The following is a 16,963-nucleotide window of genomic DNA, read 5'->3' on the forward strand; positions in this document are numbered from 1 at the left end:
TACCTACGGGTCATCCCAGGTGCTCCTATTATTTGGGATAAGTCTTTATTTGCAAGAACATGTCTAGAAGGGCCCCAGATGTAGATGCAGGCAACTGCAATGACTCTTTGGCCAACAACAGGTCTATGTCTAAGAATAATCGTTGTTTCTTTTTCATTTTACAGGGTAGATACTAATAGGAAAAGTCGGATTCTAAATTTATTTTTATCTCTAATATTTCCTCCATAAACTGTTTCACTTCTTCACAGAATGTCTTTATTGAGAAAGAGAACACTGACACAAAAAGTGTAAAATTGTGCCCTTTTCCTTGTCACATTTTATGCAAACATCTGATATGGCACATAAATTATTTACATGATTCATCACAGAAATATTTTCATCACTTTTTTGTTTTGTTTATTTTGTAACAGCCAAACCAAGTTGTATGCAACCACCTGACCTGAAGCAACAGGAAGTATTTAAAGCTGCACTAATCAATATTTCAATTTTAACAATGGGTTACTATCTCTGTGATGTGAAATGTGTCACTTGTTGAAGGAATGTATCACCATGCTGCAGTCCATCTGAGCTCTTCAAAGCTCTTTCAGCTCAGTGTTTTGGATTCAACTTTAAAGGGATAGTGGCATTTTTCTTAAAGTGGGGTTGTATGATCTACAAATAGCCCCTAAGTACTTTAGTTGCAGTAGAAGACTCTCTGCACTCCTCCCGTTAGCAACGCCAGCCCATAGCCCTGCCCAGAGATTTACAACATACAGTGTTGTGAATGGACCCAAAGAAACGGCCTATTTTCGTGGCCTAAAAGAGGTTTTACCTGAAAAAAAAAAATACACAGTTCCATTGTTCGCTATAATATAATTTTTTCCAGCCCTTCAAAGTGCAGGAAAAACATAGTTTTTATTTGGACCTAACCAACTGCTGATCGGCGGGCGCTAACCCTGGGCGGAGGGGTATGTGAGTTGGTTAGGTCCAAATAAAAACTGCGTTTTTCCTGCACTTTGACTCTTTTAGGCCGCAAAAATAGGCCGTTTCTTTGGTCCATTCACAACACTGTATGTTGTAAATCTCTGGGGGAGGAGTGCAGAGAGTCTTCTACTGCAATTAAAGTACTTAGGGGCTATTTGTAGATCATACAACCCCACTTTAAGAAAAATGCCACTATCCCTTTAAAGTTTCGGTTCACTCTCACCGCTCTCATTGGTGTGGTTTGTAGCCACAGTCCTTTGGCCAAAAAGCTCAGATAAAGCAGCTGATCTCTACCTGCCCACAACCAAATGATAGACAGATAGCAACTAGCTTCTGAACACATTACTGGAACATTGAGCAGCTACAGAGCAGGTATAATTTCCCCCAGGAGTTGGTGGACACACGTTGCCGACACATGCTCAAGCTTAAATCCCAATAACAATTTCACTGATTTTAAATAAATATATATTTTAAAAGGTTATGACTAATGAGTTTGTCGTTATGTATGGGAGAGATTGATCATTCTGTATTCACTCATCCTGTCCTCTGAGTGATTTGTTCTGTTGCACTGCAGCGATTGTCGACTCCTCTTCCTGCATGGTGTCAGAGGTATGTTCGTAGTTTAATTGATTTTTTACCCATAAGCAGCATGATGCCATAGACATTTCACAGTGATAGAAGTCATATGACACAAGCCATTTGACTTGCATGATAGTCTCAACTTGGCTCGTTGGGTTAAAGTTATAGCAGCACAAGTCTGAAGGTCCATTGGCTGTGTATCGAAGGCCACATGTATATGAATGTGTACTGTACAGGTAGCAACAGCAGAGGGGAGGAGAGTAATGGAGGCGGCATTAGGCAGATGATATACAATACAGGGGTTAGACATTAGCATGTGTTACTTGAGGACTTTAGTGGTGTAATAGAAAGAGCTGCCACTGAATTCTGCCGATCATCATCGCACCCTTTTATTATTTCATCCCTGTGATAAATGACATCTCAGCCTTTTGTGTGCAGTTACTGTATGTTATACACGTCAAGAGCCACACTTTGTCCTTTGAAAGAGACACTAGTCTTTGCTGAGTTGTGTCAGAGCAGCACCAGCACCACCTGCTCTACAGAAAAACAGAGTATACAGTGCAAGTCTCTTTTCTCTTTTCACAATATTTACCATTCAGGAGTGTAGGGATTTTTCCCCCTCAAGTGTGTCATGCGGATGCCTTAAAAACAACAAAAATTCATCATACCATGAAATCAGCAAAGAACTGCAGTGCCGGAGTCATATGTGAAGCAGGAGACAGTGTGACCAAAGCGCATTAAGAGATGGTCAGGCAGGAACACAAGCAAGAAAGTCATGCGTGAAGAAGTGATGCAGAGCATTATCAGTCTTCACATCAAGACAAAACCTGCTCCTTATGTGGGATAAAAAGGTCTTATAAGTGTGGAGGCTTTGCCATTCCCTTTGTTCTCGCAAGTTTAAATTCCATTATTTGAATTATTCATTGTGAATATTTCAAATCAAAAGACAGAAAAGAAACATTAGCGATATAAGTGCTAAAATAGCTCAGACTGTAAATGAGAAAAAAAATCCAGGATGAACCTAAAAGTCTGTAAAAAATGATTTTTGATCAAAGGATCCCATCGTGATGTGACCACTCAATTAGGACAAAACAGGAACATGGCCCTCATCAACATTTCATAAAACCTCTCTCAATCTCTCACTGTTTTACATACTAAAATATTGTGTATGAAAATACATGAAACATGATAAAAGAGCCTGAACTCAATGTGTTAGTGTGTTCTCTACCCTAATATTTTTTCCCCCTTCTTACAATATTTAATTTTATGGATTAAAAAGTGAAATGAAAAACATATCTAACCCTTCTATCCTTTTATAACCTTGGTTACTTTTAGCATCACAGAGCTTGGGCCCTGTCCATCAATCAATAAATCAATTATCATGTCATTTGTCTTGAAGAGAAGGTTGAAGTTGGGTGGTTTATGTATTGTTGAACAATTAAGAGTAGAATTACAGTTGTAAGTGTCATATTCTCTCTATGCATCCAGGCACCATGAGATCTCGACCTGACAAGTCCTACTGGCACATTAGATATGGTTATCATGGCACTCGTGGTTCCCAACCTTCTTTTCTTTTTTTTTTGCTTGTGACCCCTGTACTTGTGGCCCCTCGCTGCAGTTTGCATCTCTGCAATATCTGTAAAAGTGATTTCTTTATTCAGATTGTTCCAATATATAATATGTTATAATAGGTTGGTTTAGGGTGCCCCACACAGAAAGAACCTATAGGTTTTAATATAGGTTTGAATATATGTGACATACATAAAATTGGCCGTTTTCATACACATATGCTAATATATATGGTGCATATATGCAGCATATATGCACAGATAAACTGCATATACTGTAGGTTTCATATGTGCGTATATCCTATCCTCATGAGGATATATGCGCATATGAAACCTATATGCAGTTTATCTGTGCAAATATGCACCATATACGTATATTAGCATATATGCGTATATATGAAAACAGCCAATTTTATGTATGTCACATATATTCAAACCTATATTAAAACCTATAGGTTCTTTCCATGTGGGGCTGAAGAGGTAAGACTTTATTATATTATTCTATATGAATCCTGTGACCCCTGAGAACAATAGCTTGCGTGACACCAGTTGAATGAAGGCAAACAGTCCATACAGCACATTTGTCCTCACTGGCTACAATGACCTTTAGGCATGTCATGATAATTAACAAGTAATTAGCCAATTAGTGATGCTATGGCTAGTGGCAAAATGTCCCAGTGAGGGTTTTTTTTTTTTTTTTGAAGCAGTAGGGTAATGTCAAATGAAATCACATTATAACTTATTATTAAAATGTTATCAAACACAAATGAAAATGATTTAATAAATAAATAGTAAAATGTGTTATATTCAAAATGAATATTTACTTATAAAGCCTTTCTGAAGACTTTAGGTGAAGACCCCCTGCCCTCCTAGGTGAGGGTGCCCCTGGGTCTCAGCCGTCGCCCTCATGTTCACCAGTCTTTGAAACGCACCTGAACATTGTTAGCCTGAGGCTATTTGATGATATCTGTGCGCACCTCGGGGCGCAGGATGAACCTCTTGGCTCATGTGATCGCTGATGGAGCGGGGAAAACGACGCACTGCCGGGACGCCGGCGATTGGAGACTGGGGGAGTTTGACGAGCCTGTTGATTCCGCCCATTAACACGACACGCCTCCTCTGTGAGTCAGGAGCATGGCTGAGAGCTACAAATGAGGGATGCAGGGCGAAGAGTTGAAAAAGTTGTGCGGCCGGTCCTCGACTCTAACGAGCACATCACACGTGAGGGGGAATTATTTATGAATTAAATGGCGGAGGAACTGCTCGTGGAAAACAATGCAAAAATCAACTCGGTGAGTGATCAATTCACACCAAATCTCTGATGCATGATGCATTTTTTTTTTAGTCCCGCAGCTACTTTTTAAATGGCCCAACTTTGACAGGCAATACAGTACACTCAGAGTGTGTTTAACCACTCGCCATGGTGCAGGGTTATTGCTCATAGAAGAGGCTGTCTTAGATCTTTGACATGAACAGGTTTGGCAGGAGGTCCAAGACTCACACATCCAAAACAGCCTGCATGTCATTGAATCTGAAGCTGTTAGAAATAAACCAGTAAGGTGACATGAACTAACATGACTAAGACTTCAGTGAGTAACACTGTTGCTCAGAGTTTTGACCAAAGTGATACCACATGTGAAGAGCTGCACATCTGACAGATAATGGGGCTAAATTGATGTTGACTGGGCAGCATTGTCTGGTAGGAGCTATTTTCACGTGTAGTCGTCTAATTCTCTCCATCAGGCTAAATTAGGTTTCTTGAAGGCATCTGTGCTGTCATTGTTCAGTCAGAGCAGGAAGCCTCTGCTCTGACTGAGCTTATCAACATCCTACAACATCTTAGTATGTAAAGACCAGGGTGGGTTTGTAAATCTTTGTCAGAGACGTTGTTTTGGGTGCAGATATTTGTGTGGTTGTTTGTGTTAGTTTTTCTTCATGCTCCTTCCAAGGTATGGACATTCAGAAACACACTATAATCCTGCCGACCTTTTTGCCTTGGAGGTCAGCTAAGCTCAGTGTGCTGGAATTTAGGATGGTGGCCAAGAGGTTCGCTCCAGGCCATTCATAATGAAAATACAGTAGACTGAGTCTGAGCAGGACTCACGTGATTTTGGATATTTATTGTGATGTTTAACATTTGTATGTCCCCAATTTTGCCCGTTGAAACCCCATATGTCATCATTTCTTTTACGGTGGCTCAAAAAGGGCCTGAATAGTTAATCTGGCTGCAACTGACCATGAGCTGAGGCTTGTTCAGCTCTTTCAATGTCCCTCTCTCAGAGCTAAACTTAGTGCTTATGATAAAATTTGAGCAAGCAAATGCGATCTGCATGGCCTGTGTCCAGTTACGGGTTTGTTTCACTTCTTCTGATTCAGTCACATGTTGCTCGGTGGCAGTGCAGATCCGCTACAGAGTCCAAAGCTCACAGACTTATAAGTGTAACCTATAGCCTTAGTACGGTGCTGTTAAATACTGATACAATGAGCTAATTGCTGTGCAGGCTATACACACATGTCCGGAGAATGAAATGGGACTTGACATTTATTTCTTAATTATTAAATTAGCCCAGTACATCTTTTTTTTTTTATCTGCAGAACCCATGAAGCTATTTATTTTATTCAGTTTAAAGTATGTTACACAAGAAAATCCCATGACTAGTATCAAAACTTGGATATTTTAACTTAATGCCTATACGTTCCAGATCACCTGATGTGATCTCATTTTGAATTCAAGCTCAGGTTTTTATTTCTGAGGCCTCTGGACATTTCTCCTCTCATTCTCACTTGTCTCTTTCCTTGTCTTTTCCTCAGCATCTCACAAAGTCACTGCTGGCGGTGGCCTTCCTCTCCTCCCTGGGCAGCTCCATGCTCTATGGCTACAACTTGGCAGTGGTCAACTCTCCCGCGCAGGTTTGTGTCACTGAAACATCATCATCATCATAATAATCCTAATTCTCATTGCTGTTGTCGTCATCAACCCACTTTCTTGTAGCATCAGTGAACACTGGGGTGACTAGGGATGTCACGATTATAGATTTTCTTTGTACGATTATTGTCAGAGAAATAATCACGGTATTACGATTATCACAATAGACATTAATTCATTTCACAACATATGAAAGTGTAAAATCAAATACAGCCGAAATATAATTACATTAATAATTATTTATACTAAATATTTTAATTAGCTACTGTTAATATATAACCAATTATTAATCCTCCAGGGGAAGTGTTTAAATACTCAAATCATCAATTGTCATCTATACCAAATGTTTAAGTTTATTTTGATTGTTCGTTTGTTTTAGTTTTTTTTTATCACAAATTACACACTAACATTTAAATTCCTACCACTTATATGTTATGTTAGGTAAATGGACCAGTATTTCTTACATTTACATTTACTTTGGCACACATCTGCCTCCGTGTTTACAACATAATCTATTTTGGAAAGTAACGGTATTTAGGAATCTTTACGATTAATTAATTGTGGCGTTTAATAGGCTTTATGCACAGCTCTACTACTTCCTAAATTAAGCCAGCTCCTTTGTTTCCTGTCTTACATTACTGGACAAACTGATTAGTGTCTGACCATTGCTGGCAGGTCAGACACACCTGGATTAATCAGTCGGTCCAACAATGTAAGACAGGAAATAAAGGAGCTGCCTTAATTCAGGAAGTAGTAGAGCTGTGCATAAAGCCCATACCGCAATCAATTGTGAAAACAAGTAATCGTGACATCCCTAGGGGTGACAGTATCTTCCCAAAGATGTAACTGCCCTTTAAGATGTTAGTGACTCCAGTGGAGAACAGATTGTATGTCATTGTCATGTGGAGTCATGTGGACTTGACCATGTCATCAATGTTCTGTAGTTCTGACCCATCATGTGCTCTTTGCTGTACTGTACCTCTGATGTTGGATTTGTCACAGTACAGTGACTAAACCCTGAACCATTCCTGTTTGGCCATGGATGGCTCCACACTGAAGCTCACATGGTCCAGTGTGGAGCCCATCTCTGGTGTGTGAGGAAGAAGGGAAAGAGTTGCATCTGCTGCTTTGGGTCTGGTTAGCATGTGATTCATTCATCACTTTCCAACTTTCTTCACCTCACACTCTTTATCACTGATGGAGAATTTACATGGACAGTTTCCAACTTGTTGTTCTCATTTTGATTCCTTTTTCAACCAGTTGATCGATGCAGAACCGGGGGGGCTTGGCATCTCTCATTTAAAGCTATTAGTCCATGTGTAAATCTCATCTAATTAAGGATTTTTCAAATATTTCTGTGCTTTTATTTTTTCAAAAACATGGAGGAGCCACTGTGTGTTGCTTTAACCCTCCTGTTGTTCTTCTGGGTCAAATTGACCCAATCTGTTCCCTTCTTCCATCCTTCCTTCTTTCCTACCTTTCTCCCTTCCTTCTTTCCACAACCCTTTTCCTCTTCCTTCCTTCCTTCCTTCCTTCCTTCCTTCCTTCCTTCCTTCCTTCCTTCCTTCCTTCCTTCCTTCCTTCCTTCCTTCCTTCCTTTCGTCCTTACTTCTTCCTTCCTCCTTTGATCCAATTGACCTGATCTGTTTCCTCCTTCCAACTTTCTTCCTTTTCCCTTCCTTCTTTTGTCCCTTCTTTCCCTTCTTCCTTCCTTCCTTGAACAAATCTGTTCCCTCCATCCCTCCATCTTTCTTTCCTTCCCCTTTTCTTTCCTTCCTTCCTTCCTTCCTTCCTTCCTTCCTTCCTTCCTTCCTTCTTCCCCTTCGTCCTTACTTCTTCCTTCCTTTTTGACCCAATCTGTTCCTTCTCTCCTTCTATCTTTCCTTCCTTTTTCCCTTCCTTCTTTCCTCCAATCTTTCCCTTTGTCCTTCCTGCCTTCTTTCCTTCCTTCCTTCTTTCCCTTCGTCCTTCCTTCCCTGACCCAGGAGGACAACAGGAGGGTTAAACCTATTCAGTGTCTTCAGCTTGGCCATTTGTTGATTTCCATGGTGTTCATAGTCCAATATCATGTCCAAAACAGGAAAAATTCACATTTTAAATATACTAAGACCTAATGAGACAGTTTGAGAAAAGTGTTTGCCTTTTTTGTGAAGAGTTTAAAATGCTGCATTTGTTTACAACTAAGCTTCAGTTGTTTACTTTGTTTATCTCAGCACAAAGAAGCAAAGGAAAGCTACCCTGTCTCCCTTTACGTATTACTCACTCCCAAACTATTTACCCAACAGAAATGTGAAATTGTTTGTTTGTATCTGTATCTTAACTCCTACTGTAATTTATTGCCCCCAACTGCAGTGTTAGCATCAGAAATAGCTGCAGCCGAAATAGCATCATCACAGTTAAAATGAAGACAATGCCTCTGTGTCACACATAATCTGAATAATCTACTATTATGGTGCCTGGTGAGGTCAAATCTTTAACCATGGTCCATGTGACTTCAGTGCCCTTTGCTAGGTTCACTGCTGTGTGTTTTTGTGTCCTCAAATCTAACATAAGATCTGGCATAAGGATCAGTTAGAGAGGAGCTCAGCTGGGAGAAAATTGAAGTAGTTTTTTATTGTATACTTGAAATGCTTATGTTGTGGCTTTGTGTGTTGTAGTAATAAGATTTTCAGAGCACTAAACTTTTCTCTACTGTTAAATGATGGCAGATAGCCACAACAACAAAGGAGTGATGTTTTAGTACCAAGACAACAATCTGCTCTGCAATCTTTTTAAATAATTTTGTTTCAATAAGCCTTGATTAAGATATATTGGCCTGGTAATTTAATTTTGGGCTAAAGGTTGAAGCTGGATTTACGTACAGCTTTCAAGCACAAGAGTGAAAGTCAAGATCTAATATGAAATGATTGTATTGTTCCTACAAATTTCCATAAAGCTCATATGATCTTTAAGTACAAACAAAGCAGATGATCATATGTGAATTCTCCTTTTTCCTTATGAGCACTTGTCGATTATTTTACTGTGTCACATGTGTCTGTGACATCTTGAGTCTTCCCCGGCTATATTTGTGTGCAGGAACATTGTACCACCTCTCCTTTTTACTTTTCTTTGTGACACAATAAATGAATAGATAATAACAGAGTAGAGTAAGAGGAAATTGAAAATTATGATAAATAAGGCAAGACTATACACACAAGAGTAAACAAAATGTAGTTGGTAGGTGAACAATGTCTATTTAACATGGATTTTAATGTCAAACCGGATTGTCTTAATAAGATTGATATTCCTGCCAATACAGATATCCAGTGTATCGGATCGGTGACACCATTAAATCCAGGAGCACACTGCAGTTTTAGTGTCAGGACTGAGCATGTCTTATCGTATCATCCACTGGCTGTCTAGACAAGGTCACACATTCCTCATCAGTGCTCATCAGTTTCACTCTAATTTGTTCTAAATGGAAATATTTGGCCTGATGGCCTTCTTATAAAACAGCAGGTGGATCACACACACCAGATCAGCTGGTTAACATAATGAAGCCTTGACCTGTCAAGATAGTAATTAAAACAATAAATAAATATGAACATGTTCTCACTATAGTATACAAACCAATGCAAGCGTTTTGATGAGTAGTAATACTAAAACTGATCTTTCTTTTTCTCCCCTGTTTTCAGTCTTCAGAGTGTGAATGACTTGTGTCTCCTGAGATGAATTGGATTAAATGTAATAGATTGTCCAGCCCAGTCTGATCTCAGTGGAGTGTTCACTGTCAGATCAACCTGAAAGGAAACTGATGTGTATTGTTGTTGACTCTCACGGAGCATTTTTGTCACACCACAGGGATAACCACGTTCATTTTATCAAGCACGCAGTTTATGACCTTTTTCCTCATCAAATTAGATTTGACTTTGATGGTGGGGGCTTGATCAACTTCCTGTCACATGAAGATGCCCGCATCTCTTCACCCCATCCCCCAATGCAGCTCCAATCCAGTGTTGAGGAAAAACTAATGCATTTAGATGTGTGACACAGTGGGAAATAATTAATGATGTGGTAGTTGATGATTCATATGTGCACCAGGTCGTTTGGAGTCATGTACATACTGCAATAGCTCAGGCTTACAAGACTTACACTGGTTTGTTTGTTTCTTTTTGCAGTATTGTGTTTTTGCATAACATGGGGATTCATTTAATATTATAGCATTTAAATTCTGTCTTATAAAGGGCAAAATAGAATTTTTTGGAAAAACAAAAGAGAATGTTTGACAGTGACAAAAATATCACCATGAGAAATTATACCCATGTACAGTAGGCTATGGAATTATAATAAAGGTATTATACTATATCTATTATAACTAACCTAATTTATTCTGTCCTCCACCAGTTCATCAAAGACTTCTATAATGAAACAATGATAGAAATATACGACTGGACTCCAGATGAGGAGCACCTCACCGTCTTGTACTCGCTCACTGTCTCCATCTTTGCTATTGGTGGGATGACGGGGGCCCTTCTGGTGGGCAAACTTGTAACCACATATGGAAGGTTAGTACGTGTGGCTGATTCTTTTTTCTTCTTACTGTACAGTATATGCACTCAGGCTCAATCCATGTTTCTGTAAAAATGCCATCATCATTAATGCCTTTATTGCTCATAGTTCTAAGCATCTTGTTCATTAAGAAATTTGAGTTAAGACGGGTCACTGTGTTTCCAAACAGGAAAGGGACGCTGGTCCGATCCAGTGTGCTGGTGTTTATAGGAGGAGGTTTGATGGGCTTTAGCAGGTGGTGCAGGATGCCAGCAATGGTTATATTTGGACGCTTCGTCACAGGAGTACACTCAGGTACGTGTCAGGTCCTCAAAGACAATAAAAATGAGATTATTTTGTTTAGTAAGCTATTTTTCATTAATTGGATTGTCATTTGTGTAAAAATGAAAAATAAAATCTGGGACTTATTTTCATTGTGTCCCATTTGGCATATTTATATTGAAGGAGCCTGAAGTTTTGTTATTGCTACCTAGCCAGCATAAGCATTAACAGCTTTTCATTCACTAGTCTTATCTTCAGTTTCAGCCATCACTGTGTTTACAGTAGTTATGATTTGCCCCCTGAGCAGAGCTACAGTACTTCTAGGGAAGGTACTTAAAGGGATAGTTCACCCAAAATTCAAATTTCACTCATTATCTACTCACCCTCATGTCGACTAAGAGCTGTGAGAATTTTCAGAGTCCTCCCTCCCTTCTCTGAGTTACGGGGGGGTCCGCGTAGCAGTATTTGTCCATATAATGGTTGTGAATGGATACCAACTTTCTTTGTCCAAAAAGACACACCAAAAAACATCCAAATACCTCCATACTGCTCGTCTGTAATGCCCCTCTTGTATTGAAGCCCCGACATGAGAAATTGTTCCGCCGGTCAGTGCAAATCACGCAAGATTTGCACTGACACAGGAAGAGCAGTGAACTGAGACACAGGGAGCTTCCGCTACAAACAAGCTTAAAATATAGACTTATTACATTTTTTTCGGAACAATTTCTCATGTCAGGCCTTCAATACAAGAGGGACATTACAGACGAGCAGTATGGAGGTATTTGGATGTTTTTTCGTGTGTCTTTGTGGACGAAGAAAGTTGGTATCCATTCACAACCATTATGTACAAATACTGCTGCGCGGAGCCCCCTGTAACTCAGAGAAGGCATGGAGGACTCTGAAAATTCTCCCAGCCCTTAGTCGACATGAGGGTGAGTAGATAATGAGTGAAATTTGAATTTTGGGTGAACTATCCCTTTAAAGGAAGCAGAGGAAAGGAAGTGATGGAAATAGAAGCAAAACAGAATTTACATTAGTATTGCTTTCTATCTCTGTATTTGTCTTTAGTCAAGATGAGTAAACAGCTGTTAATGCTAACATTGGCCATAGTATAGAAATATACAATAGAACTCTGAATCTTATGAACCAATGTTTTTACAGTGTTTCACAGCATAACCTTGTGCTTTGCAGCCATTATACAGTCATAAAGTCTGATTTTCTTTTTCTTTTTTTCCATTTCATGACTTATACAGTATTTGCCAGTGTTTGCCCATGTTGATTACACTTCCTTCCAACAGGGATCTCTCTCAGTGTGGTGCCTATGTACCTCGGAGAGATCGCTCCCAAGAACCTGCGAGGCTTCCTGGGCCTCGTTCCCAGCATCCACATTTGTCTTGGGGTCTTCATCGCTCAGGTCCTGGGGCTCCATGAACTGATGGGAAAGGTACGATATTGAGGCGTAAACCCAAACTCAGATAGCCCATCCTATGTTTAGTCCTGCCTCAAGCTGAGATGAGAGTGTCATGTTTTCTTTCCATAAAGGAAGAGCACTGGCCTCTGCTCCTGTCCCTGGTGGTGTTTCCTACGCTGGCCCAGCTGATGCTGTTGCCATGGTTTCCAGAGAGTCCACGGTACCTGTTGATAGAGAAAGGAAATGTCCATGCCACCATCGCAGGTTAGAAAGTATATTCTGTTTTCTCCTCCCTCCAAATTTTTTTTTATTTTTTATTGTATTGTTTTATTACATGGGGTTAAGACTGTCTCATAACCAGAAATAAACAGTAACAAAGTATTAGGCTATTTTTTTATATGTTTACTTCACTTGAGTGTCCTATTTTTGGAAGCTTTAGTTCACTATATTTAATAGACAAATATTGTGCTTTTGGCTCCGCTACATTTCTATAAAGTACATATGGCTTTGAAACGGACCCATCCCAGCCAACTCTCGCTTGAACCTGTCATTGTCCTAATCATGCTATGTTAGATATAGATGAGGAAGAGGATGCTTCACCTGAGCACCTTGGCATTATCTTAAGTTCACATTTGAAACATTTAGAAGTAAAGGAAAACAACTTTTATCAGGAAGTGATGACCAGACTTCACCACTGCCCCAAAAAAGCAGGTTGATACATGTAATCTTAGTATGTTCTCCTACAAGCATTTTTATTTGACAGGTTCAACAAGTACATCACTGTATTCATTAGGTTGTTTCATAGTCATTAGGGTTTGTAAATCCTCTGTGCAACAATGTGTTCCTGTAAAAAAAAAATGGAGGCAACTTTTGAATCCTTGAGTATTTTTAAAATCAAGCACTGCAATACTTGGTAACACTTTACAATAAGGGTCCCTTAATTAACATTAGTTAGTACATTATTAAGCATTAATTAACTGTTTACAGATATATTAACAATCATTATTATGTATTACTTAGGATTAGGAAACACATTAATTAATTTAGCCTATTAGTAAGCAGTTAATTAATGTTTACTACTCAAAGTTAGTTAAAGCAGAAGTAAGCGGAATGTTTGTGTTAACTCATTGAGTGCCGCGCTCCTTTCCAAAGTTTTAGTCAAGTGTACCGGCAATTTAGACCATTTTTGACTTTTTATGTAGAGCCATAGTGTATTCTATATTATTGCCACCAACACATACTGTAGCTCAATTGAAAGGTTTAACTTTATGCTTCAAATGACCACAAACCGTTTGTTTCTACATGCCTCTGTTCCTGAGAAAAGTCAAGCTAAACATGGCTGGGTTTCACCAAAATCCCTCCTTTTTTTCTAGAAAAGGAGATAGAGCGTCTTTTATGAAAGGTGCTCTGTTTGTGTCTGTCGCTCTTCTGACACTCGCATTTTTGGATCAAAGGGCTTGTGTAAGATAAATATATACAACAATTGTTGTTCTATTCACAAAACCACCATCGGGGGCGGGGGGGGGGGGGGGGGGGGGGCGCCACTAAACAACAATAACACAGACGCACCGTGCCGTGTCACAGCCTCTAGCCACGGAACGTGAGGGTCTGTCGGCCACAGCGCCTCGGGAAGACCGCTTTGGCCCAGAGACCATCAGATTTTACCGCGGGGGGACTTTTGGGAGGACACGGTGTTGCTCGAGGTGAAGACCGGGCGGGACAGTCGGCTGAGAGCTTCCTGGTTCAGCTCCGAGCTGCTGCAGCCTCGCGGGTGAGAGCAGAGCAGCAGCGCAGGTGAGAGCAGAGCAGCTGCGCTGCATCTGCATGCAGAACTCCATTTGCAAAAGCCGAGTTATGATAAAAACTTCCAGATCATGAGCTGTCATGTGACTTTGATCGTCATCTATTTCAGTTCTCCTCGTCGTAGAGTCCCCAAATTTACATATAATGTGTATTAAAGTGTCTATTTTCATAATTTAAAAAAAAAGCAAAAAACGAAAAATCGCGTTTTTGGCACTCAACGCATGGGAACGAAAAACGAGAAATTACGTGGTTGGCACTCAATGAGTTAATATAAGTCTTAAATAGTTCTATCTTCCGACAGTAATCACTTATATAGAGTGTTTGGTCTGAAACACGGGTCTGTCAGTCACTCTGCTCTGCTGTAAGCCGAGGAGAAAACTTTCCTTGTATCCTACAACCTTTATCCAATGAGGAGAGAGAACGGCATAAAGGGGCGGTCCTCTCTGTGTGTGCAGCCAAGGGATGCGCGTGAATGTGGTGACGGCGAGACGAGGGCGGGGACCGCTAACTCCATCGGCTGACAGGAAGTTAGCCAAAACCACCGGATTGCTTACTTCTGCTTTAATAAATTATTAAGTAATAATAAAAGTTGAATAATGTAATTAGTTATCATTATGTATGCATTACTCAGCATTAATTAACACATTAGTTTATATATTAAAGCTTAATAATGTACTAACTAACGCTAATTAAGGGACCCTTATTGTAAAGTGTTACCCAATAGGCTACCTACTTTAACTCAAGTAAACATTTGAGTGAACGACTTTGAGCATTTGGTACTATCTATGAACAGTAGCCTATACTTTGACTGAAAGTAGCTTGGTACTTTCCCCACCTCTGGTTTGGCAGTCGAGGCTTTTGCTCTGGTTTAAAATGATCAAGAATTTAAGCTAAAATGGTCAAGAATATAACATAAAGTTACATCTTAATTTGATCTTTGTCTCATTTAAAAGCGTGTCCTTCTCTCTCTAGCCCTGAAGTGGTATCGTCCTAAAGGAAACATCCAGGCTGAAGTTGAAGAGATGCAGGAGGAGCAACGGTCTTTGTCCTCCGTCTCCACCATCTCTGTGCGGGGCCTGCTCATGGACCGCTGTGTCCGCTGGCAGGTCATCACCATTGTGGTGGTCAACATCGGCATGCAGCTCTCTGGAATTGATGCGGTGCGTGAAAAAAGTATTGTGGGCCTCAGCCTGTTTTGTTTTTGTGTGCTTGCGTGTGTGTGTGTGTCTCTTATGATAACTGCACGGTCCTTGTACCTCAAAATATTAAAGGGATATGCCAACCTTTTTTTTTCCCGTGTCTTGCCTCACTCCCGAGTCCATGACCAGCAGATAGACACCATCCTTTCGACTGTACGTGCAGTAACAAGGGAGATACGGGCAGAGCTGGTGCACCGCTAATTAGCTTAGCTCAAACGCTGGAAGTGTATAGGTAGTGTTAGCCTGCCTCCACCTAAAGTCATCAGAGAAACTCTTCAGCAACTCTAAACGGAAACCGGCGGGCCGATCTTCGTCTCAGAGTTTCAAAGTAAAAGCACAAATTCTATTGTCATGGTTTTCTGTATGTAAAGGGCAACAGGTGTTTTATTTTTGTGAAAGTAACCGGAAGTGTGTTGGTCACAACGGCTAGCTTGAGTAGCACCGAATTCGTCCGAACAAAATTGTAAACAGCTGGTATTTAGACAAATTAACGACACACTGCTGATCTAAACGGCTACTTTCTCACCTAAAAATGTTTGAAATGTCGATAAAGTGATATATTTACAGAGTTTAGAGCTAAAATGAAATCAGCTTCTGACTGCTGATTTTGGCTCGGGTAGGAGGCAGGCTAACACTACCTATGCACATCCAGCGTTTGAGCTAAGCTAATTACGGGCGATACGGGCTCTATCTCCCTTGTTACTGCACGCACAGTCAAAAGGATGGTGTCTATCTGCTGGTCATGGACGCGGGAGTGAGGCAAGACACGGAAAAAAAAATGTTGGTGTATCCCTTTAATATTTTGAGGTACAAGGACCGTGCAGTTATCATAAGAGAGTGAGAGCCCCTATTGCTGCAGTTCCCAGCTGTGCTCCTCCCATCTGCACCTCCTCCTGTTCATACATCACAGTCGCACACTCAGCCACTGAGTGACTAAGCAGGGGGCAACAGCACCACGCCTCATTATCTCCTGGTCCTCCCCCTCAGTGTTAGCCCACATGAGAAGGTCCACCCGTTCACACACAAAGTCAAACTCATCTTTGTACTCATTGCTCCATGTGGATGGAAGCTCTAGGCATTCTGGCTCACATGCTAGTATCATTTCCCAGCGAAGCTACACCCTGCCGAGTCCCAAGACGCCAGCTGTTCTGTTCTAAACAGCAACACTTCCTTTTGTGTGCCGTCCTAACAATATTGAGAAGTGGAGGGTGAAAGTGGACTTGAAATTGCGTGGCTTGGGCCTTTATGTTCCACTGAAATCTGATGAAGAAGGCCGACGAATGTCCTACACCTTTAGGAATAAATATTGTCCAACTTCCCTACATAAACAGTGTCACACCTCTTCTTTGCCAGAATTATTTGTCTTTTTAATTTCTTGGAAGTGAAGCTCATAAATTTAGAAATAATTTGTTTGCATTTGGTCGCACGATTGTTTTCAGAGCAGATTATCCTGACAGCTTTCGTGAGTGTATATTTTATGAGTGTATACTTTTGCTTATGGTGTAGGTGTGGTGGCATGTGACACTGTCAGAGTCAGGGCGGCTGCAAAGTTATGATCCTGTCTTTGGTGTGTAACATACATGTTTCTTTCAGACAGAAAATGGGAAGCTGGTGGGAAATGAATGAGTAAAGTCAATTGCCAGTTGGTTACAGATAGTCTCAGATTACTTGATTAGCTAGCCAGTCTCAGAAGGGCCTAATAAAC

The 16,963-nt window shown here is 40.4% G+C and overlaps 1 protein-coding gene across 3 annotated transcripts in view; it reads left to right on the top strand.

Moving 5' to 3' along the window:
- slc2a15b (solute carrier family 2 member 15b) overlaps positions 1 to 16,963 on the top strand; it is a 66,933-nt gene that overhangs the window by 42,569 nt on the left and 7,401 nt on the right. For all 3 annotated transcript variants that reach the window (XM_083975231.1, XM_083975232.1, XM_083975233.1), the window contains 6 exons: positions 5,922 to 6,020; positions 10,420 to 10,580; positions 10,754 to 10,878; positions 12,144 to 12,289; positions 12,388 to 12,520; positions 15,032 to 15,219. In XM_083975231.1, the coding sequence (XP_083831357.1) occupies positions 5,922 to 6,020; positions 10,420 to 10,580; positions 10,754 to 10,878; positions 12,144 to 12,289; positions 12,388 to 12,520; positions 15,032 to 15,219 (852 nt within the window). The remainder of the gene's footprint in view (positions 1 to 5,921; positions 6,021 to 10,419; positions 10,581 to 10,753; positions 10,879 to 12,143; positions 12,290 to 12,387; positions 12,521 to 15,031; positions 15,220 to 16,963) is intronic.

Source organism: Trachurus trachurus (assembly GCF_905171665.1).
Source record: "Trachurus trachurus genome assembly, chromosome: 1".
Taxonomy (NCBI): domain Eukaryota; kingdom Metazoa; phylum Chordata; class Actinopteri; order Carangiformes; family Carangidae; genus Trachurus; species Trachurus trachurus.